The sequence below is a fragment of the Castor canadensis genome, chromosome 13 (genome assembly GCF_047511655.1).
Source record: "Castor canadensis chromosome 13, mCasCan1.hap1v2, whole genome shotgun sequence".
NCBI lineage: Eukaryota > Metazoa > Chordata > Mammalia > Rodentia > Castoridae > Castor > Castor canadensis.
The window spans coordinates 23,115,625-23,139,626 of NC_133398.1; the positions used below are offsets into that span (position 1 = coordinate 23,115,625).

General features: G+C 37.2%; 1 protein-coding gene across 6 annotated transcripts in view; it reads left to right on the forward strand.

Annotated features, from left to right (window-relative positions):
* The window catches only part of Ecpas (Ecm29 proteasome adaptor and scaffold), a 106,823-nt gene that overhangs the window by 16,912 nt on the left and 65,909 nt on the right, over positions 1–24,002 (forward strand). For all 6 annotated transcript variants that reach the window (XM_020173812.2, XM_020173809.2, XM_074051263.1 and 3 more), the window contains 4 exons: positions 11,526–11,656; positions 18,089–18,205; positions 20,103–20,221; positions 21,805–21,954. In XM_020173812.2, the coding sequence (XP_020029401.1) occupies positions 11,526–11,656; positions 18,089–18,205; positions 20,103–20,221; positions 21,805–21,954 (517 nt within the window). The remainder of the gene's footprint in view (positions 1–11,525; positions 11,657–18,088; positions 18,206–20,102; positions 20,222–21,804; positions 21,955–24,002) is intronic.

Genomic DNA, 24,002 nt, shown 5'->3' on the forward strand with positions numbered 1-24,002 from the left:
ATTTTTCCCTAGGTTAATTTCTAGGTATTTGATGTGTTTGATGACATTGTAATAGCTGTTTTCAAATTGTTACACTGTGTTATGATATGTTATGTTACATTATTTGAGACAGGGCTTTGGCTTTGTAGCCTGGGCTGGCCTTAAGCACATGATCCTCCTGCCTCAGCCTCCTAAATTCTGGGATTATAAGTGTGCACCACCATGCCTGGCTCTCAAATTTTGTTTTTTAATGGTTTGTTGCTGGTATATAGAAAGCCAGTTAATTTGTGTATTTTGTTATTTTAGTAATTTTTCTATAGATTATTTTGGATTTTCTATTCGCTAATTATATCATCTACAAATAATGAAATTCTTTCTTCCCTTCCAATGTTAATACACTTTATTTTTCTTGTCTTGCTGCTCTGAATATAATTTGCAGTACAATTTTCAGTAGAATTCTGAATAGTGAACATTTTTGTTTTGTTCTGAAACTCAGGGGAATGTGTTTGGTATTTTACTATTAAGTACAATGTTTGCTATAAGTTTTATTTTAAGCTTCCTTACCAGATCAAGGAATTTCTCTTCTTTCCTAGCCTATTCAACATGGATAATTTATTTTAATTTATTCAACATGAATGCCTTTTCTGAATATGTTAAGATGGTCACATGATACCTTATTCTGTAACACTGGTTAATTAAAATCATTTTAAATACTAAACTAACTTTTCATTCTTGGAATAAATCCCACTTTAGCATGATGTATATTTTATGCACCACTGTGTTTAACTTTTTTTTTTAATCTTACTTACAACTTTATTTTATTTACTTCTATATTCCTGTGAAATGTGTCTTACTTCTGTTTCTTTCTTGTTTGGCATCAAGGTTATTCTTGCCTCTTAAAATAATAGGAGGGAACTAATTGCCTTTGCCTCCTTTCTGTTCTCTGGAAGAAGTTATGTTCTCTGGAAGGAGGATGCCCCAGTGAATTTCATAAGATCTTGGCACTTTTCTTTATGGGGAAGTTTTTAAATCATACATTCAATATTTGGGAGAATTTAAAATGACTCACCTGATTTTTGAGGCAGAATTTAGATTCCAAGTTGTGTCACTGTGGTCTGTCTTTGGAAGTAATAAATCATATAATCATGACTTTGTACCAAGTTATGTTTCCTTCTGAGGAGCCCTTGTGTGTTTTGCCACATGGGATTTTGGTGTTCTGGCCTGGCTGTTACCTTTGGTAATAGTAAAATGGGGATATTAACATATGCAGTATAGAATTCCTATTGTTGGTGGGATTCTACTAATTATGTTTTGTTCCCAACTGATTGATTGTGAAATATTTGATAGATTCCTACCAAATATATTTATAGGAATAGTAGTAGTTAGTTTTATTTAAAAAGCAGGTAAAATTCAAGGCATAATGTATTCTGGGAGATAATAACTACATATGATTTTATATATATGTTATTTTATATGATATATTTGCCATACCTAACAGGATAGGGCACAATCCTCCAGCAGTCTGTGCATACTTTAGACACCTCTCACAAATTCAGGTATTCCCAGGGCTGTCCTCATTTCTCACCAGCTGGCTATAAACTTGGGGTCCCCATGGACTATGCTCAGGTTCAGTAATTTGCTAGAATGACTCAGAACTCAGGAAAGCCCTTATACCTATGAATACAGTGTCATAGCAAAAAGATACAAGATAGAACCAGGCAAAGGTAGATACATGTAGGGCAAGGTCTGGGAAGATTCCAGATGCAAAGCTTTTGTCCATATTACTCTTCTAGCACATGGCTGTGACAGTCAGTGCACAAAGGTATTGCTGACCAGAGATGGTCAGGATACTTTTGTCCAGAGTGTTCTCTTTCTTTTTCTTTTTCTTTTGTTTGTTTCTGTCATCCCACTCCCCCCATCCCCTTTTTTCCTCTTTTTTTTTTTTTTTGATAGAGTTTCACTAAGTAGTCCAGGTTGGCCTAAAACTCTTGATCCTCCTGCCTCAGTCTCCTGAGTCCTGGGATTACAGGCATCTGCTTCACCCAGCAAGGTGTCCAGAATTTTTCTTTACCAGGCACTACCTATTGAATCATTGCTCATGACTCAATTTCAAGCCCCTCCCCTTATTTCCTGACTTAAAACTACAACCTTCTAATCTTATATTAGGTCTTTCTCAGTCCCCATTCTGAGTTATGTCTTAGCATACACTATCTAGACTCCTTCCCCCATTAGCTACTTCCTTAGCATAAGACCTCAGGGATGGTTAGTGGCCTAGCACTGAGCAACAAGGGCACTCCAATCACTGCTAAAGTTCCAAGGATTTAGAGTTACTGCCAGAATTATTATTACACAGTAATATAAAAATCACATGTATGATAGCTAAATATAGTAGTATATAATGTTTCATATGTACATTTTATCCTTATAATCTCCTTGTGAAGCACTTGTGCTTTTTTTTAATGTGCCATTATTTATAGGTGAGGAAAATAACATTAGAGAGGTTTAACTTATGGATTAAAACCAGTTATGTGTCTGACATGAAAATATAGGTCTGTCAGTTGGGCTTTCACATGGCTATATTAGTAATAACTGTATTGTTTATACATAACTGCCTATTTAAAAATTGTTCCCATAATATGTGGAAAGAAGACATTGTGTCATTTTTAATGCATGTTTTTCACTATGCGTATTTGTATGTATGTACAAAATCTAGATGCATATTTGACAGAAGTTGTCCTTAATTGGTTAATATGAAATAGAGGATATTTTCCTAAATCACATTTGAAACTGAAGATTTGGAAAACTTTGGCTTTATATGTTTGTATTTTTTTAAGTCCCTTAGACACTTGTAAATGCTATGTGGGAAGGGGCAAGAAAGGGTTAGGAGTGTTGATTTGTCACTGTTGACCTGTGCTGCAATAAGTGCATATTTGCTAATTGCAACTTTCTCCACATTATAGTTTATTCCTTACCCTTTTGCTACGTGTCTTTACTGTTGTCACATCTCTGATTTGCCCTCTGTTCCCCAAGTCTCAACAGAAGACATTCTATTTTGCAGCAACCATAGAAGCCATCAGAAGGAAATTCCTTCATGCCCTTCTGAGACAGAGAGGAAGACCCAAAGGCATCAGGCTGTGAGAAGTCTGTGTTGTTGGACAAAGTTTGCTGATGAAAATGTTGAATCTGTGTTGTAAATACCCCTAAGTGTTTTTCCTTAGAATAATTGAAGCTATTAGAGGTGACCCACTTGGTTGATAGCTGTCAGACCCTCCCCTTATGTCTGGCTGCCTTGAAAGGGAAGCTGTCAACACAGCATTCCCTTCTTCAGTGACTTGCAGGGTCATCATGGCAGCCCTACTGCCTTGAACATTTCATGGACACTCTTAAGAAAACACTACTATTGCTGTTAGGACCACTGTGATGATGATTGCTGCTGAAGCCACAACTTTTGCTTCAGGAGGCCTTGCTCTAGTCACAGCTGTTCTAGACAGCTAGTACTGGCTGTGGGAGATTTCACTTTGCCAGTGACAAGTCTTGATGACTTTTATATGATCCTGGTCATCTTGCAGCCATTCCCTACTTGGCGCAGGAAGGGGAAGCACTTCCCTTGGTGACTTAGCAAAAAGCCTGTGATTGTTAGAAAGACGGTGCACATTTGAGGCTTGGGATTGATGGAACTAGAATCAGTGCACAAGCCTGCTCCATCCCTTTCTGGTTGTGTAAACAGCCTGTTTCTCAACCTTCTCAGGCCAGTTCAGGAGGCTTTCATCTTAGGTACTACCCCTCTGTATTGCAACATTAAGTCCCATTGAAACCTTCTCACGAATGGAATGGTCTTTTACCGCCTACTTGACTGGAGCAGTTATTAGGCTGTTGGGGAGTGACTCTGGGGGCTATCCACCTCTGGGAACTCTAGGGCTGTAAGCCCATGGAATACTCACCACCAGGAGGTGGGGAAAGAGTACCAGAGAGCAGTTGTGAGCAAAGACTACAGAGGACTTCCAAAATGCTGAGAAGACAAGAGGTGACAAAGAATTGAGGCTGTGGAAGACTTCAAGAAGCTGAGCAGAAAAACTACAGATTTTGGATTGTGTATGAATTCCAGAGGGTTAAGAGCTGAGGGTCCCTGCTCCCAAAGCTTAGAGCTGTAATATTTGCTGATGGGTGCTGGACTCAAAGCCTAGAACAATAAGCCTCTGACTTGAGCAGCTAGGGCCATAAGTCTTTGTTTTTGAAAATCTAGAGCCATAAGCCCTTTGTTCTCAAGACCTGTAGCTCTAAACCCCTGGGTTCCAAAGTCCAGCCCTTAAACCTCTGGAGTTCAAGGTTGCCAATGCTAAAGGAGCTGCTGCTTGCCTATTCATGATTTCCTTCTGAATCGAATAAAAGAGTCCCGAGCTGTTGTAACACTTCTCAAAAGTTTATGACACTGAGTTTATCAGTTCCGGTTCCCTTGTGTTCCTTCTAATACAATAGCAGAGATGCTCTTCCTCTTGTCTAAGGTAGTTGTTGAAACCTTGTGCTAGATCCTGACCCCTCTCTTATTCTTAGGCCCCCAGGAATTTTCTCCTCACTTCAGTTTTTCCTGTTTTATTGGCTTCCCCTTGCCCCCCTTGTTGCTGTTGAAGCATGCTCAGACCTGTGATTTGATTGAAATAATGAAAAATAATTATCAGTCTCTTAATTTTTCCATAGCTAATGTTTTATCACTGTATTCCTCACATCCATTTTAGTCTTCATCCATTCCATCACCTTATACAGTCTACTTTTGCCCCACCACTTCACATTGAAAATGTTTGAATAGTGCTCAGGTGTCACCACACTGTTGCTAAAAGCACTGGACTCTTTTCAATTCTTTTTTTTCTTCTTCTTCTTGTTGGGACAGAGTCTTGCTGTACAGCTTAGGCTGGCCTCAAACTCGTGATCCTCATGCTTCATTTTCCTGAGTGCTTGAATTCCTGATGTGCATCACCATGCTGCGCTCTTTTCAAATTTTTTTTTCTTGTGGGAATGGGGTTTGAACTCTGGGCCTCATGCTTCCAAAGCAGATATCCTAGTGCTTGAGCCACAACTCCAGTCCATTTTGCTCTGTTTGTTTTGGAGATGGGGGATCTCATGAATTGTTTGCCTGGGCTGGCCTTGAACTGTGATCCTCCTGATCTCAGTATCCCAAGGAGCTAGGATTATAGGTGAGAGCCACCAGCACCCAGCTTCTTTTCAGTTCTTAATCTTGCATGGATATCTTTACATCATTTGAAATGATTTGACTTCTGTCTTCTTAGAAAGTCCCTTCCTTAATTCTTCTGATCTCATACTCACTTTTCTTCTTCTTCCTCTTCTTTTTTTTTTAATTTTTTTTAGTGGAGAATCCCAGGGTTTAAACACAGGACTCTGTGCTTCCTAGGCAGATGCCCTACCGCTTGAGCCATGCCTCCAGCCTGTTTGCTTTGATTATTTTGGAGCTAGGGTTTTGAGTTTTCCTCAGGTTGGACTGCCTGAATGAGACACATTCTTACGGACCTTTGGACAGTCTCTCCAACAGAACTTCTTGTGTAAAGTATAGTACTTTATATAGTGTAAGTGCCCAATGGAAAGCAGGATCATTGTCGTAGACGGTGGCATCGTGTAGGCAGGGTTTTCGGACTGCAGGACAGAAGACTTACTTTGGTTCTTACTCTGTTTCTAATTACCTGTGTGACCTTAGGTGAGTGCTCAAAATTCACTGCTTTTTGTTTTTGGCTTCTTTTTGGTGGTATTGGTGTTTGAATTCAAGCCTCTTGCTTGCTAGGCAGGTGTTCTACTACTTGAGTCTTGTGTCATGCTCCCAGTCCTCACTGTGGTGATTTTCTTTCTTTCTTTCTTTTTTTTGTTAATGTTAGATAATCTTTCATTTCCTTCCAACTCTGTGTTTCTAGTACAAATCTTTTTCTTCTTTTGAGTGCTGGGATTTGAACCCAGGTCCTTGCAGTGGTAAGCATGTGCTTTACCATTAAGCTATACCTGTAGCACCAGATCCCTCCCTCCCTCCTTTCTTCCCTCCCTCCCTCTCCTCTCCTTTCCATCCTCCTTCTCTCCCTTCTTATATCCTTCCTTCCCTCCCTCCCTTCCAGTGTAACCCAGGCTGGCCTCTAATTGTCCATTCTCCTACCTTAGCCTTTTAACTGCTGGAATTACAGGCATGCACCATCTCGCCCTGCCCGAGTCTTTTCTTTGTATTTCTTTCCTGGATATGGGTGACAATTACATGAGTATTTGTAATAATTTATTAAACTGTACACATTTCATATGTTTTTCTGTATGTTTTATTTTACATTGACAAAAGTCTTTAGTTTCTTACATCCTCCCATATAGCAACAGAAAATTGTAGATCAAAGACTTTAATACAGAAAGCAAAACCATAAGCTACTGGAAGAAAACAGATAAATATACATGTCAAATACCTCCAAGACCACCCCACAGGTTCAGTAATTCTCCAGGAAGACTCACAGTGCTCAGCTGCTCCTGTAGCAATACCTGGGAAAATACCTTTTCCCAGGCATATGGGGTGAGGTCTAGGGAAAACCAGGTGCAAGCTTCCAAGAATCATCTCCTGCTAGAGTCACACAGGACTGACTTTTAACTCCTGTAGCAACAGGTTTTGACAAAAAATGTGAAATGTTTTCAACCAGTGATACCCATTAGAGACTTAGGGCCCAAAGTTTTTATTTGGAGCTAGTCATGTTGGCACCTTTGCCTAAAATGTACCAAAATCCTTCCAGAAGGAAAGCTAATGTTCAGCATAAAGCATATTGTTTGTACAAATGGTTCAGCATACTGAGCCACTCTTAGCAGTTCTGGGAGTGGGGAGACCTGTCCTCAAATCCAGCGTCCCAGATGGCAGCCTCAGGTTTGCTATGTTAACTCTTTCTGTACAGTGTAATATTTTTTGTAATCTTGCAATGTAGAAGGCCTTCTAAGCATCACTAGGAAACTAAAAAAGAAAGGAATAGTGATTTAACTGTATTAAAAAAACTTAGATATGGAAAAGAAAAAAAGGTGCTATTGAGAGTAAGAAGGCAAATTAGGAAAAAGTATTTGTAACATATAAGAGGAAAAGTGAAGATTTTTTCCTAACATAAAAATTCTTACAAATCAGCAACTAAGCTGGGCATAGTGGTGCACACCTGTAATCCTCGTGCTCTGGAGACTGAGGCAGAAAGAGGGTAAGTTGAGACTTACCTGGGCTACAATGCAACATCCTATCTCAAAAAAAAAAAAATCAAACAACGAAAACAAATCAGAAAGTAGTAGAGCACTTGAGGCCCTGGGTTCAATTCCCAGCACTGCAAAATAAAAACAAGTCAATAACTAAAAGGAATAATGGGGTAATTTGCTAATGAAGATATTTAAAGTGACACCTAAATGCTTGAAAAGATACTTTACCTCAGTAGGAAAAACAGATAAAAGTAAGAACATCTGTCATACACCTGTCATATTCAGCTAGGATTGATGAAATACAATCTTCATAACATTGATTACTTAGTATAGGAGAAGGGATCAAGAAATTGGTACTATGTACAGATATATGCATCTAGTGGCATAAATAGCCTTTTTGAAGGGCATTTTTCCAAAATCAGTTTAACTAGGTGACATTTCTACCCTTTGACTCAACAGGTCCATTTCTACGATTTTAGCTTACAGAAACCCATATGTGCAGACCAGATACAAATGGATAATGGTGTTCTTTGAAGTGTTATTTAGGTAGGATTATAAAATTGGTAATGACGCAAATAGAGGGTTAGTTAATTAGAATTTTCTACTTCCTTAGACTGCAGGGCTATTTAAACTATGTATTGTATAGAATACTTTTGTAAAATCTGAAAAGTTCTGAGATGTTGCTTTGAAAATTTCAGATAAAGAATTAATATTAATTAAAATAACTGAATTAGCATTGTCATGGCCCAGTTTTGGGGTTATGTAGTGCTGGTATATGACTAGGAAAAAAGATAGTTCAGAAATATTTTGTGCATTAAACCATGATAATCTGAAGAAAGTAGTAATTTCTCCAATTATCTCATAAGTGCAGTTGATATGAGTTTGAATAGATAAGTAATATCAAAAATGTGGGGAAGACAGAATGTGCTCCTAATTTGCAAGTGTTGTTTGTCCTGTTAAGCTTTTTCCGTGATGACCTGGAGAATATCAGTTCCTACACCTAAAAACAGTCCTTAGGAAACATGAGTTTTAGAGTTCCTTTGATCTTCAGAACTTAGTGTTCCATCCCTTCTTGTTTCTGAATAGATCCTTTTGAGCTCCTTGTCTGATTTTGTTGCTATAATAGTATACTTGAGAGTGGGTAATTTGTAATGAAAAATTAATTTTTTTATAGTTTTGAAAGCTGGGAAGTCCAGGATTGATGGTCCTGCAACTAGTGAGGGTGCTTGTATTACATCAGCTCATGTGGAAGGAGGAAAGGGCTAACTCTCTCCTGGGATAGCAGAGCCCTCGTGACGTAATCACCTCTCATGCGGCTCCATCTCCCGATACTGTTGTTTTGTTGTCTGCGGTTCTAACACAGACCTTTAGGTATATATTCAAACCATAGCAGAGTCCTAAGCCTAATTTGGTTATTTCACTTGCAGTGCTGAGGGTGAAAGACAGAGTTCATATTCCTTCTGTGCCTTTGGAACAGGATTGAGGGACCATACTGGTCCTCTAAAACTTTGTTGTTTACTTTTCTAACTTTCACATGACAGTTGGTAATATCTGTACATGTTGAAATTTATTCATTTTTATGAAGCTTGGTCATGATTGAGTTGTCTTTATTTGGCAGAGTCTCACAACGTAGCTTAGACTGGTCTCAAATTCTCAATCTTCCTGCCTCAGCCTCCCAAGTGCTGGGATTACAGGTGTATACCACCACACCTGACTTGATTATCTTTTATTTAAAGTACAGTTGTAGCTCTAAAGATGACCTAGGAGGGTTACATGGATCTTCCTCATTGGATGTGAAAGCTTTAGCTCAGCATGATTCAGACACCCCCTGCCCCCACCACACACTTGATGTTTGCTATCTTTCTTTCCATGCCTACTTTCCCTTCTATCTAACTTTATCGTAGTTAGGATGTTACACTTAGCTTTGTGTGAGAGAGCAGAAAGTGTTAGTATTTTACAGGCGGTACATTGGAAGCACCCAAATAATTGTATGAAAAATGAAAGGGACCGGGATATCCCCTCCATTTCTTTAACTCAGTGTATTTATGAAGACTTTGTTCCTTCATCCATAGAAAAGTTCTTTTACGAGTTCTGTAGTTCAAATGTGTAGGCAATTTCCACTGCCTAAGAGCTTCAAGGCACTAAGGCATATGCCTTTTACTGCAGCTTCCACAAATATTGTGGGTTGGATTCACCATTCCTAAGAACTTTTACAACAATACTCGATGTTTATCCAATAAAATTACTTGGTCTCATAATCTGAAGCTGCCTGCCTGCCTATCTTCCTTGTTCTTTTCATCTTTTATTACTAATTCCTTAAATTGAACTTAACACGACTGTTGGGAGTATCACTAGTTTTTCCATCAATGTTCTCTTTTTCTCTGCAGGATGCTATTCATGTCTTCCCGGAATCTTCTCGTCTGGGACAGTGTTTTAGTCTGTTATTTTTCATGATCTTGAAAGTCTTGAGTTACTGGCCAGGTGGCCTATAGAATGTCTGTCAATTTGAGTTTTTCCATTCTTTACTCATAATTAGACTGGAGTCATGGGTTTAAAATGCCTTCCTTGTTGTATCGTATTAGGAGTACATGGTATTCACATGATGTCTCTGATGGTATTAACCTTCATCATTAGGTTAAGACAGCGTATTTTTAGGTATTTCCACTTGAAGTTAACATTTTCCGCTGTCTGTTCTTTGTAAGGAGTCACTAAATATATTCTTCCCTGAAGAGGGGAAAAGCTCCATCTCCTACAGAGAGAGGTACCCACACATGTAATTTTGAGTTCTTCCATAAGAGACTTACTTTTGCCCCCAATGTGTTTAATCATTTAGTCACTTTCTTATATCAGTATGGACCCATGTAGATTTCCACTTTGGCTTTTAATTCAGTACTGTGTTATTTCATTCCTTCAGTTCATCCAGCTTTGGCCGTTAGGAGCTCCTTCAGGTTGGATCCTGTATCCCTTTGACATTTCCATGCCACTTCGTACTACAAGATGTTTCAGGCTTATCTTGGTTTTTTTTTTTTTTTTTTCCTGTCTCAAGCCCTAAGATTGCCATTTTCTTAAGATGTCTGGTTCTTTTTACTACAGAATGGTATTTAAAAACAAGATTGGTGCTGGGTTGCTTGTGGCTACTAGGGTCTTGGTGCTTTTGGTCCTTTCAGGACAGATGGATCAGTCCTTCTGTCTTCTTTTAGAAGAATATTATGGGACTTTTGAGGCAAACACAAAAGTAATTCTCAATATCTATCATGAAACTTGAATAATTATCAATCATTGGCCAGTCTTTTCTTTCTTTTATAGATCCCTTTCTTGACTACACATCCACCTATTATTTGAAATAAATCCCAGTAACTGTATTAGTTCACCTACACATATTTCAGTTTATCTCTAAAAAGTAAAGACTTCTTTATAAATGTATTCTTAAATCGAGGTATAGTAAGTACAGTTCAAAGTGTAGAACTTGATGAATTTTTATAAATGTATATAGGTAAGTGTTATGCAAATCAAGACACAGAATAGCCCCTTTGAAGGCAACCTCATTGCCATTAATAATTTTTGTAAGAGCCTTTAAAAAAAAACAAAACCTAAACACAATAGCATTATAGCACCTAATTTTTTTTCCCAGTACTGGGGATTAAACCTAGGGCTTCATACATGCCAACAGCACCTAAAAATTTAACTACAGTTCCTTACAAATCAATTATGTAGGTGTTTGTTTAGGTTCCTCCGCTCTCATCTTCTTCTCTGCCATGCAGTGCATTAACTAAAGATACAGAGTTGCTTGCTCTGTAGTTTATAACAATTTGGGTTTTACTGAGTGCACACTCATGGTCTCACCTAACCTGTTTCTCACAGTAGCTTTCTTGAGGGGAACTTTTTCTAGCTCAGTAGCCCCAACACAGTAATGGACAGTGATTCTATCTCTGCAGATATTTCATCAGTAAGATGGTTTCATCAAAGACCTGTGGTGCCTGGTATCTGATTGAAGTTCCTTTCCCTTGCTTTGCTAGGCAGGTCTAGAGAGTTCTTTAAAAATCTTGCGTCCTTTCTAACAGTCAGGTCCTTTGGAAAAACTGAGTAACTGTATGGAGGAGAGAGTTTCATTACTCTTGGCTTTATTTTCCTTCTCTCTTTAAGACTGACCAGAACAGTTGTAAGATAGCACAGTTAGGTAGGATATCTTTTTAGTGTTCCTTCCTGTCAGAATCATCTGTGTACAGGGTTAAGCTAACTGGTTAAAGTTCCAGCTTAAGAATCTACATTATAGAATAAAGGAGTAAGGTAAAAAATTGTCTTACTGTATTTGATTTTCCAAGTTCTCTTTTTGTTTTCTTTTTGTATTATAGATCAGCTTGAACGGGTCTTTTTACGACTTGGCCATGCTGAAACAGATGAACAGTTACAAAATATTATATCTAAATTCCTTCCTCCTGTTTTGCTCAAACTGTCCAGCACCCAAGAAGGAGTACGGAAAAAGGTAAGCGATATGCTGGGAGTGTTGGGAGAATTAATTGGTGAATAAATACGTACATATTATGAAGTGAGTTTTTTTTGTTCCTATTGTTGAAATCTAGGTCCATAATCCTAATTATGGTCTTTCAAAATAGATAAGTCTAGAACCAGCTTTCATGATTTAAAAGTAGTTTATGTGTTAACACAGCTGCATTTAGCACCAACCATATACTTGTCATCAGTGTCAGATAACATAATTGAGACAATTATTGTGGACTATATGCAGACCTGATCTAAAATCAATGTGAAAGTGACAGAGGTAAGGGGGCAAAGTCACCATTGGCCAATGGTGAATAGAATCTTAACTAAAACTTAACAAAGTTATTCTTAAAAGCAGAATATTGTTGTACAGGTTCTGTCTTAAGTTCTGCAAAGTACCGTTTCAAAAAGCTAGGCCACGTCATTTTTTTTGGTGATGGTTGGATTTTAGGTCAGGGCCTTCAGCATGGCTGCCACTTAAGCCATGCTCGATATTTTCAGCCTCAATATGTTATGTTTTAAAGTAGTTGTTCTACATGGGACATTTTCCTCCTGTGATTTGTAACACAGCTCGTTAGTATTCTTGTGGTGTGTTTATAATACTGCTCTGCTAAAAGCTGCTTTTAGCTATCATCAGGTTTCGTTTTTTGGGGTACTCTAATTAGGTGGTAGTAACTTCCTGGAGGTCTGTCTTGAGAGGGATTCTGAGGCCTGATTTGAGTTCAGTCGGGGAAAGAGTATCTTAGAACATCTGTTACATTTTCAGGAGGGAATGACATTCTTGTCATATATTTGTCATGCCTGCTGTTAATCCTTCTTTACTGAGATAGATGTGTATTTGGTCATGTCATTCTCCTATTTAAAACTCTTCCACGGCCTTCTCTTACCCTCAGGATAGCAATGCCTAAATGAGTTGTTGTCTGTTTACTTAGTTTTATCAGTTCGGTGTGCCATGTGTTAGGGGAGTGCTAGTGAATGAGAGAAACACTTACCCCAGAGAGACCAATATTAATCAGGTAAATAGTCATAGTTATAATTTATAATATATGCTAAGATGGAAACAAAGAATTAAATGAAAGAATGCATTTGAAGGCATGATGTAGCTGGAAGGGAGGCTTCTTGGTGTATAGGAAAGAGGCAGGCTGAGAGATTGGGGAGACCAGTAAAGACAGAGACTCGGTACAGAAGTTCTGAGCTAGGACAGAGTGTAATACCTTTAAGGGAACTGAAGAAGGCCACAGTGATTCCCACAGTAGGTGAGATGAAGAAGGATAGGAGGAAATCTAGAGTGTAGGGGGCACCGATTTGCAGTGGTATAGATAGTGACAGTTAACCTGGCTGCTGGTGTGAAGCCACAAGAGGACGGTCCAGAAGAGAAAGTAGAGAACCTGTGTATGCAGACTACTTTCAGTAGGGTTTTTTTTTTTTTTAAGAACTCATTTACTTATTCTAGGATATTATATTTCTTTGCATTTTATTTTACTTTCATTGTAGAAAACTATCCATCTTCAATTATCTCTTTAAAATTTAAATTTTAGGTTACTATGTATTGTATTATCATTCTTCTAAATGCAGAAATTCCATTCTTTCCAATTTTATTAATACTAGCAGATTTATATTTTATTTAATTTTTTTATGGTGTTGGGTATTAACCCAGGGGCTAAGCATGCTACCACTGAGCTATATCTCCTGCCCAAGTTTAAACTTTTTTATGGGGCATTTAAAAAGGTAAGCCAGCTTTTACATTCATTTTACTTTGTTATGTGTATTATTTTCCTGTTTTTATTCAAATTACTTCCCTTTTCTTCTCATATACGATTTTAATTTATATAGTAATATAGTAATGGTTCTTAAGTATCAAGAAAAGTGCTAAGGGGCTGTATGTTTACAAGATAATGTAAGGCAGATTTTTTCTACATTTTAACATGTGAAGCCGAGGTTTGGAATAATGGATGAACTTGTATAAGACCAGATTGCAAGTGTGAGCTTCAAAATGTAAGCTTGGCCACCAAGTTAAATATTTTTTCTTTAATTATAGTATATATATATATTTTTAAAAAGCTCAGAACCAACAACAAGCTCAGTTTATGAGTTTGTCTTTGATTCATATTTTGGTTATTTCCTCTAGTTACATTGATAGGTAGTGTTTGGTTTTACTTTTGAGTTAATTAATTACTAATTTGTAAGAGCATTGTTTTTCATTTAAAAATATTTGATATAAAATTTGCCTGGCTTTACTGCATTCTGGTCTGACATCTGCTGTGTGAAAGGTGGTACTGGGATCAACCCAGAGTCTTGCCCATGCTCAGCACATGCTCTGTTACTGAGTTACATCTCCAGTCCTAAGGTATATTTAATACTCACAAGAAAAACCTTTCCTAAGATTAGAAAAAAATTCTTGTTTCTGGGACTGACCTCAGTATGTTCTGAGGTGGTTACTCATTGGTAACATTGTATGTTTATTTCTTGAGAACCTGTCTTCCAGTCCTGTTGTATATTGGTAGTATGATTTATAATCTGCTTTTATTACAGCTTTCTTTTATGTTTTTGTAATTTTGGCTCGAAGTACTTCAATGTACAAGTTTAACATCTTTTATTAGTAATTACAGTATGTAATATATGTATTTTTCTGTTGAAAGAGGGGTTTGCTGTTAAAGAAATTTGAAAACATGTAGAATAAGGGAATGAGGTCTAATAATCAAAACACAATATATTTTGAGCTATATTGTGCTAGACTCTTGGTATCTTTTCATTAATCTTCATAGTTGCCTTTGAAATATTATTGTTTGAGTTCTGCAAATGGGACAGTGATCATGACATTAACAGTAATAGTTCAAAACTGTGGATGATCATGTGGATGTTATTTCAGTTCATTTTAACGACTCTATGAGGAATAGGTACTCTTATTCCAGTTTCATAGATGGGAAACAAAGACGTAGAGAACATAAATAATTTGTCTTTATGCCCCGTGACTAAAGATGTACTTTACAGATTTAATTGAAAAAGTGAGCAGGTTTCTTTCAGACACTGCTTCTATGTAAGGCAAAACATGTTCATTTGTTTATGTGTGAAAGTAAATTCACTACATAAAAGACCAGTGAATGAAAGTAGATAGAGAATAAAAGAATGACTTTGAAAGCAGTAACATAATTTTTCTTATGTGTTGTTTTGTCTCTAAATAGTGGACTCTTGATAGACATTTCATTTTTATTTATTTCCAAGTATATCTACTTGGTCAGACTTGTATAATTTGCATATGTCATATACTAATATCACTTGCAAGTTATAGAACCAGTGTAACAATTGGCACTCTGAGTGTTACGTCATTGTTAATAAACAAAGGCTATAGTTATGAGCACAGATTTAGAATGCAGTTCTTTCTCCTTTTCTACTATATTAAAAAGAGTGTAAAATGACAGTAAATACTTTTTAATGAGCTCATTTGTACACAGTCTCAATATGTAATTTTTTCCTTCAGTACTGGGGATTGAACTAAGGACATTCTGCATGTTTGGCAGCCACTCTACCACTGAGCAATGCCCATCTCATGTAAAGTTTTATAATTGATGAAACTAGAATTAATTGTGCTGTATTTTATCTATTTACTTTTAGTTAAGAAAATTTTGAGTCCTTACTACCAGTTTCATAATACATGTTAGATTTAACCAAGATATTATATAAGATAACCGGCAACTTATGGATAAATTGGGTGCAAGAGAAGTAAGTTTTAGATTTCTACTGACAGATGGTGAGTGTACATTTCCTGTTTAAAAGAAAATGAGGTTTGTTATGCAGAATTCTACTTTATGTAACTTTTCGTATTCAGACTCATCAGATTAGCTCAAAATTAAAGCTTGACCGTACTCAATGTTGGCAAGACACTTGTAGCTTTTATATACTGCTGGTAGGAGTATAAATTAGCATAATCACTTTGGAAAACTGTTTGAAAATACTTATTAAAGCTGAGCATACGTACACTCAACTCCATGATCAAACATTTCTAGTCCTGGTTTAAATACAGCAGAAGTATGTACATATGTATGTCAAAGGACTCACCAAGAATGATGCTCATTCCAGCGTTGTTCATAGTAGACCCAAGATGGAAAAAAATCTCATGTTTATCAATATTAGAGCAATGAAAGTGAGCTACTACATGGAAGACTCTGAAATACAATGTAGAATGAAAACAGTCCCAGACACGTGATCATCTTATATGATTCCATTTATCCACATTTAAAAATGGTGAGGCTGGAGGAGTAGCTCAAGTGGTAGAGTGCCTGCCTAGCAAGCATGAGGCCCCGAGTTCAATTCCCAGTGCCGCCAAAAAAAAAAATTTTTTTTGTGTTAGAATTCAGGATAGTGGTTTCCTTTAGGGAAGAGGAGTGGGAGGGGGCTTGCGTATAGGGCTTTTAGGATTCTGGTAGTTAGGTAAATGTATTCATTTTTTGAAAATTTTTGAGTTACATGCTGTCAATTATGCACTTTAGGTATGTATTATATTTCATTAAAAAAGTTTAGGTTAATAACCCCCCAAATGAATGAGTAATAAAACTAATGGACAAACTACAGTATACCAGAGGCTGACACTACTGTAATCTTACTGATAGAGGTTAACTCTTCTTTATTTAGTGAAGACAAAGGATTCCTTCAGCTGATCTCTTGAGTTTTCTGGATTTCTAGAGGATTCTTTGTTAGCAATGGATAACCAGTTTAGAAAATTCATCAGTATTTGAAGTGCTACTATTGCTAGAGGATGTTTAAGTAGTTAATCAATTTAAAATACAAAATAAAATTATTATAAATTTGAGAAAACATGTAATTGTGGACATGGTTTATCTACCATCAATAATAATTTTCCAAGGACTCCTTCCAAGAACCAGCCTCGATTAACATGTAGAGAGGGTTTTTCCTTTAGCCTGGTTCTTCCTGATTTCTCCTGTCATCTAGCTGTTTCAGAGATCAGGATCAGGTAGGAAGTTTGGATGAAGTATGAGTGGTAATGCAAGTTTCTAGGTTCCTGTAAGGTATCTTGTCATTTAATGTAGCTGACTCTAGCTTAAATATCAGTGTTTGAAAAGATTAAGATGCTCTATAGTTATATTTTGGTTTTCCCACTAGCTGGCTTATTATCTTAGGACAAGTTACTTTACTTCCTTGAGGCCTCTACTTCCTCTTATGTAAAATGAGAATGATAACATCACCCACTGGTTGTTATGAGAATAATATTAGACAAGGAACCTACAGTGCTGTGCACAAATATGGAATGCATTAAAAAACTACTTGATAAATGTTAACTGTATTATTGTTACTGTTATTACTATCATTTTGGAACTCCTCTGTACTGGGGCATTGTGCTTTCTAGACAAGTGCTAATTTTATTATTTTATCATTAGTTTTCTAAACATTGATTATAGGTGTGTTTTTATTCTTAATCATAATTCTCCTGTTTTATTATTCCTCTAGATTCTTTAGAACTTTTGCACATCCTTATAGCTTTCATTAATGCTTGCACACATTTCAGAAATGATAGCGAATAATGTAGACTTGGCTCTCCAGAATAGTTATCTTAAAATCTTGAGTCTTGCTTAGATGAGACTTCTTAAAAATCTTACTTCTTGATGCACAGTTTGTTTTCTCTTAGCATACAGTCTGTGGAGTAAGATTGAGACTGTTTATGGTAAGCCTTTATACCTCTCTTCCCATCTATGGGAATCATTGATGGATGTGTTGATTCCTCTTTTTGCTTTCCTTTTTCACTTAACAGAGGGGAAGTTTGTTATTTCTTTCTTAAATTTTTTAGTAGTATCAGATGATCTCTGGAATAAAGTAAAATGCTTCAGTGTTTTTTTGGGCCAAAATCCTTTTATAATTCAGGATTATAAAAGTTGTTCTGGGCTTCATACCTATAACTGATTCTCTGCTTGGAATTCAGCTGACCTCTAGGGGCCAGTGTCCTGTCACTTCTTTCCTGAAGTGCCCCTTGGTTTAGCAGACCAGTTGGAACTGGAAACCAATAGGATCTTACATTTCTCTTTTTATGGTCTATGCATGATGCAAGACTGATAATACATACTAGCTTTCTGAGATGTTAACTTTACATTCTTTAAGAGAACAAGGGACTGGGCACGATGATTCACACCTGTAATCCCAGTTACTCAGGATGTGGAGGTAGGAGGATCCTGGTCCAAAATTGTCTTGGGCAAAAGCCTGAGACTATCTGAAACACTAAAGCAAAAATGAGTAGAGGTGTGGTTCAAAGTGGTAGCCCACTTGCCTAGGAGGCACAAGACCCTGAGTTCAAACCCCAGTGCAATAACAACAACAATGACGACAACAAAGGTAGTTCACTAAAATAAGTATTATCTGAGAAATGAATTTGTTTTTAAGATATGATTGATAACTTCTGTCTCTATTTTAGGTAATGGAACTGCTGGTCCATTTGAATAAGCGTATAAAGAGCCGCCCCAAAATACAACTCCCAGTAGAGACACTGCTGGTTCAGTACCAGGACCCTGCTGCAGTTTCCTTTGTCACAGTAAGTGTTCTTTTGGAATATTTTCTTAATGTTTATTCAGTGTCATCAGTGTATTGGCAAGCTTAGAATTCCACCTTAGATCATTACTAAGTGAAACTCAGCATGTTTTCTCTAAATGATACCACTGTTTTCTCAATGAGTACTATCCAAGGGAAATACTATTTTAAAGGAAATGGTAGGAACAAGGCAATGATAGCAGTTTACACTGGGCAAGGAATGCTGGTGGGATGACTTGTCAGATATGTCCATATAAAAGAGAATGATCTTATTCACATAGAATCTGAAAGAGTAGAATAGTGCATCCTAGAGGCTGGGGAGAAGAGGGGGAGAAAAGAATGGGGAAAGATGGATTAGTGGGTATTAAGTTACAGTTAGAAAGGAGCAAAAATTTCTGTGCTATTGCACAGCAGGGTGAGTTATAGATAACAGTAATGTACTGTACATTTCAAAAGTTTGAAGTGCCAAGTATAGTGGTATGTACCTGTAGTCCTATCTACTTGGGAAACTGATGTAGAAGTCTCACTTGAACTCAGGAGTTCAATATTGGCCTGGGCAGCATAGCAAGTCCCTCTCTTAAAAATCAACAACAACAAAAGCCAAAACAAACAAACAGGTAAAAACTTAGAAAAAGCTAGAAGAAAGGATTTTAAAGGTTTTGCCATGAAGAAATAACTGTTTGAGAAGATACGTCTAACCTAATTTAAATAGTATCCTGCACATGTATCAAAACACCACGTTACTGCATTGATATGTACATTTTCTACTTAGTGGTTTAAAATAAAGTTCAGTTACAAGATGACTAGATTCTTAGTAAGAGACAATAGCTAAATCTGAATAGAGAAAAAGGTTATGTAGCATAGGCTTGAATAAAAGGATAATAAGAGGAAAAAGGAATACAATGGCAAGAAGACATGAAAGGTTGAAAGAAAAAAACCTGTTTCTGATGTGTGGACTCAGGTATCCTTTTCAAAAGTGGAGTAAATCTGAGGCTGCTAAACATTCCTGTTAAATCGTCATCTTCATGAACATGAAGTGTAAAATGTGTTGATGCATTGTAGAAGACAGGTGATGTTCCTTTCCTGGTCCTTGTAGTTCCTAGCATTGAGGCAGAATGTATTAAATCTTATTTAACATCATGAGTCACACAACTTTTGGAGGCCTTTAGTGGTCTAGACATCTTGCCTGTGCCTGTTCTGGGCATAGAGCTACATTACAGATATCCCTTTCTTTAAGCAAACAGAAACACTGTGTGCCAGTAAACATGCCAAATAGAAGGTATTTAAAGTGATAATCTCAGGCAGCCTGTTTTTGAATCCTTCAAAATAGCAAATCTTTATCTTATGTGTAAATCTAGATTTGCATTCATAGCCTTGCTTCAAATGTGGCTTTTGTGTAGATTATAGAGATTCAGACATACCCAAGAACTCGGCTTCCCCTGACTCATCATCCACTGCTGAGTTATTAGAGCGAGGAACCACAGAATGCTGCAGTATGCTAAGGTTATTTGAGTAATTGACCAATTGGGAAAGGAAATGAAAGCCAAGGGATTTGTTAACACACTGTCTTCTCCAAGCATGGAATGATTACTGCAGCAAGCTGGGTGATATGAGGCTAATTGTGGTGTGGAGCTTTAGATAGGTTAGATGATAATTTTTTTCTTCTTAGTGATAAGTAATTACCCATGAGTGTTTTAGGTTAGGTTGTCTTTCTTGCAAAAGCCCACTTTAGAGGTAAGCAGTTTGAATAATTTAGACTTGAAATTTTCCTCTGTAATACAGTAGTTGGTCAAGCTGTAATATAATGTTTTTGTTATAACTGTATCTCCCTATCAGTATGTTTTTGGTAAAATTATGGAGTATTTCCTTCACGCTCATGTGCTTTTCTCTCATTGCATTAGAATTTTACTATAATTTATGTTAAAATGGGCTATCCTCGCCTGCCAGTGGAAAAACAATGTGAATTGGCCCCTACGCTTCTTACTGCCATGGAAGGGAAGCCTCAGCCACAGCAGGATAGGTATGGCTTGTTCATTTACCTTATTTCTCACCTGTAAGAGTCAACAATTAACCTTTCAAAAGCAGGTTCACATTTCGTTTCACTTGGCAGGTGGGAAGACTTGAGCTCTTTAAGTTGACCGATGGTCGAATTTTCTGTGGTGCCTCAAAGTTGCTATTTTATTAATACTATTAAAAATTTCTTGATGTAAACATCAAATAATGTACAAGACTAGCATTTTAAAAAATCTAAATGCATTACTTTTTTTGGTCAACCTTCTACTTTCTCTCCCCCCAATACTGGGGTTTGAACTCAGGGTCTTGTGCTTAGTAGGCAGGTGCTTTTCCACTTGAGCCACATATCCAACCCTTTTTAAGCAGTTTATTTTATGTGGTAGCAAAGCTTAAAAATCCTTCTTGGGGCTTGGCGTGGTATCTCAAACCTGTAATCTTAGTTACTTGGGAGATAGAAATTGGGAGGCTCATGGTTTGAGGCCAGCCAAGGCAGAAAGTTTATGAAACCCCATCTCAACCAATGGCTGGACAAGGTGGTGTGTGCCTGTCATCCCAGCTGTGCCAGGAACTACAAATAAAAGGTTTGTGGTCCAGGCTTGCCCTGGGATAAAGCAAGACCCTATTTCAAAAATAACTAAAGTGAAAAGGGCTGGTGGCACGGCTAACATGGTAAAGTACTTGCCTAACAAGCATGAAACCCTCAGTTCATCCCCCAGAACTGCAAACAAACAAGAATCCTTTTCACCAAAACAGTTCTATGTTGGAAGATAAAAAGTTTTGGAGCAGTTTTCATAGAAAGAGCACTTGTTTGTTTTAATATGGGCATTGGAGAGGTGGAAAAGTTTAGATAACATCATTCATTTCTAGATTTAGCCAAAAGATCTGGTATTTTATTCCTGTCATAATGAGTTACTATAAAAAGAGTTCAGAAGTTGTCGAGGAATGATAGAGTTAAACGATGCTTTCAGTTCAGATTGATTGATTGGGTGATTGTGGTGCTAGGGATTGAACTGAGGGCCTCATGAGGCCTGTATTAAAGACTGTAATACAGATTTTTATGAATAAAATTAATAATTATCACAAGCAGTTTGAAATTGTTTTCATGTGTTTTAAGACTATCAAAAGGTACTAGTAAAAAAAGGAATTGTTAAAGCTATGTTACTTAAATTCAGAGTGGATATTTGATACTGTGTTCAAAATATTGATATTATTTAAAATGTTTTGAAGTCATTTCATTTTAAAGAAAATTTTTAACGAAAGGATATGTTATAAGTTGAGATTTAATATAAAATCTTTTTTGGTAACTTTAGATATTAACATTAAGCTTATTTTATGCACATTTTTTCCAGATGTTTTTAGTGATGAGTCAGGTTGGCTCAATGTCAATTATCACTCAATATACTGACCTTTCTAGAAGAAAGAAATCAAGGCCAGTGTATAGATTAGACTTTATGCGTTAGTGGTGCTGGAAATGAATGGCTCTTAGTAGAACTGCCCATTTTTGTCATGTGATTTTAGTTTTGTCTGTTATTTGCATGTATAAAAACCTTATTTTTTAAGTAGTTGCAATAAATGTAATTGTTTTTTCAGCTTAATGCATCTTTTAATACCAACCCTTTTTCACATGAAATACCCTGTCGAATCATCAAAATCAGCTTCTCCGTTTAATCTTGCTGAGAAACCAAAGACTGTGCAGCTGCTTTTGGACTTCATGCTAGATGTCCTTTTGATGCCTTATGGGTGAGTTAAAAAATAAAAACAAAACTAAGCAACCTTGTTCTCGACTATTTACCTGTGTGGAAGTTAAGCACTGTTTTAAATGATTCAGCTTTTATTTGTAAATGGATGCATCTCAGAGTTTTTTTGCTGCAATTCCAACCTCCTTTAAATTTTAGTTCCACTGCTCATTGTGTTATAGTTGCCAGATAGCTTTGTGAGTTCACTAAGCCTATCCAAGCACTTTTTAAATGCTCTGATGATTTTCCTAGTCACCTTGCTGCACAATTAATCATATCCGGCTTTTCCTTCTGCCCTATCAGTTCTGTAACAGCTTCTATCTCCTTAATGTCCTGAAATCATCTTTGAAAGAGCAAAGAGTTGGCTCTTTCCAACTTGTCACAATTTCTTTCTCATCTTTTCTTCAAGCCTTTCTACACTGCTGTAGAGTTTCCTGATTTTTAAAACAGGTTTTAATCAGGTCACACCTAAAAGCGTTGGGTTCTCATTTTCTAGTTGCTGAATAGGCTCATATATGTAATGTGCTCTTATGTGTCTTTGCCTTCTTGTTTTTAAAGAGAATGCTGTTCTTTATAAAAAGTTATGTTGAAGAACATTACAGGTCAACTCTGTTTGTCTCTGATAGAAATTTCTTACCCTAGGCAGATACTTGCCCTACCTTCCATATCTTCATAACTAAACATCTACCTGTGGCCACTTTGTGTTTGTATCACATTGGTGACATTTCCCTCTCAACTAATAGACTGTCAGCTCCTTGTAATCAAGGTGTACATTGTCTGATTTTTGAACCTGGCCTGGCACCCAGGTTGTGGTCTGCTGCCAGGGACAGTTTTCTAAACTGCTTTCATCAAGTTTTCCCCAGATCACTAGTATACACATGTACGGTAAGCTCTGCATGAGGGGCCACATATTCACCTGTCCCCTCAATGCTTGAGAGTTCAGACTGTCTGATTCCTTTCCTCTCTAGTTTGCTCTCCTCCTACTCCTGCAGTTTGGCAGTTTGATTTTGTTTTAGGGTTTTCAAACACTTCATGTTGACCCTCATGACCTCTGTTGTATTATTTCTTATTTCTGTGTGGTTTCTTTGCATCTGATAACATGGCACATGCTGTTCCTCATGTTACATTGTTACTATCTCAACTTGCTCCAGAGGGTAGATTGAAATTTCACACTATTTCTCTTCCTCTGGCAGTGCTGTGTGTTCGCTACTTACTGGTTGATTTGCTTAACGCCACCAGTCTTGCTGTAGGGAGAAATAGATGAGAACCTTCTTTTATAGTTGTGAATGAGGAGCAGCCAGAGTTGACAGGTGATGATGGCATTGGTAAATAAGCCTTGAAACCCAAATTTAGCTTAGGAACATAATGTACTCAAGGGATTTCTCACTTTTCTTTTTTTCTTTTTCTGGGAGGGGGGTTAAATTCTCACATTTTTCTTACCAGTGAGAACTTACTTCATGGATATAAAAATATTAAAGGGATTCCTTTAACATTTAAAAAATAGATGACATTAGGGAATACTCATTTAATTGGATCAAGATTTATTAGACAACTTCCTTCTTTTTTGGCAGTACTGGGGTTTGAACTCAGGGCCTTGTGCTTGCTAGGCAGGTATTCTACCACTTGAGCCTTGTCCCCAGCCTACCCCTCCCCCCCCTTTTTAAAAAGTTTTGCGTTTTTACCTGGGGCTGGCCTTAGACATCCATCCTACTACCTACAGCTTCCCGAGTAGCTAGGATCACAGGTGTGTGCCACCATTCCTGGCTTGTTGGTTGAGATGGGGGAGGGTCTTGCTTTTCACCTAGACTGGCCTTGAACCTCCCATTCTTTGCTTCCTAAGTAGCTGAGATTACAGGTGTGAGCCACTGTGCTTGTGTGTAACCCCCCTACACACACATTCTTACTTTGAGATAGAATCTTGCTACTTTTTTTTTGCTTGGCTGGCCTCCAGCCTGACCCTCTGCCTGCCAAGTAGCTTGGATTATAGGTGTTAGGCACTGCTCCTGGCTTAGAAAATTTATTTCTATTTTATACAAGCTAAAAAATATATAG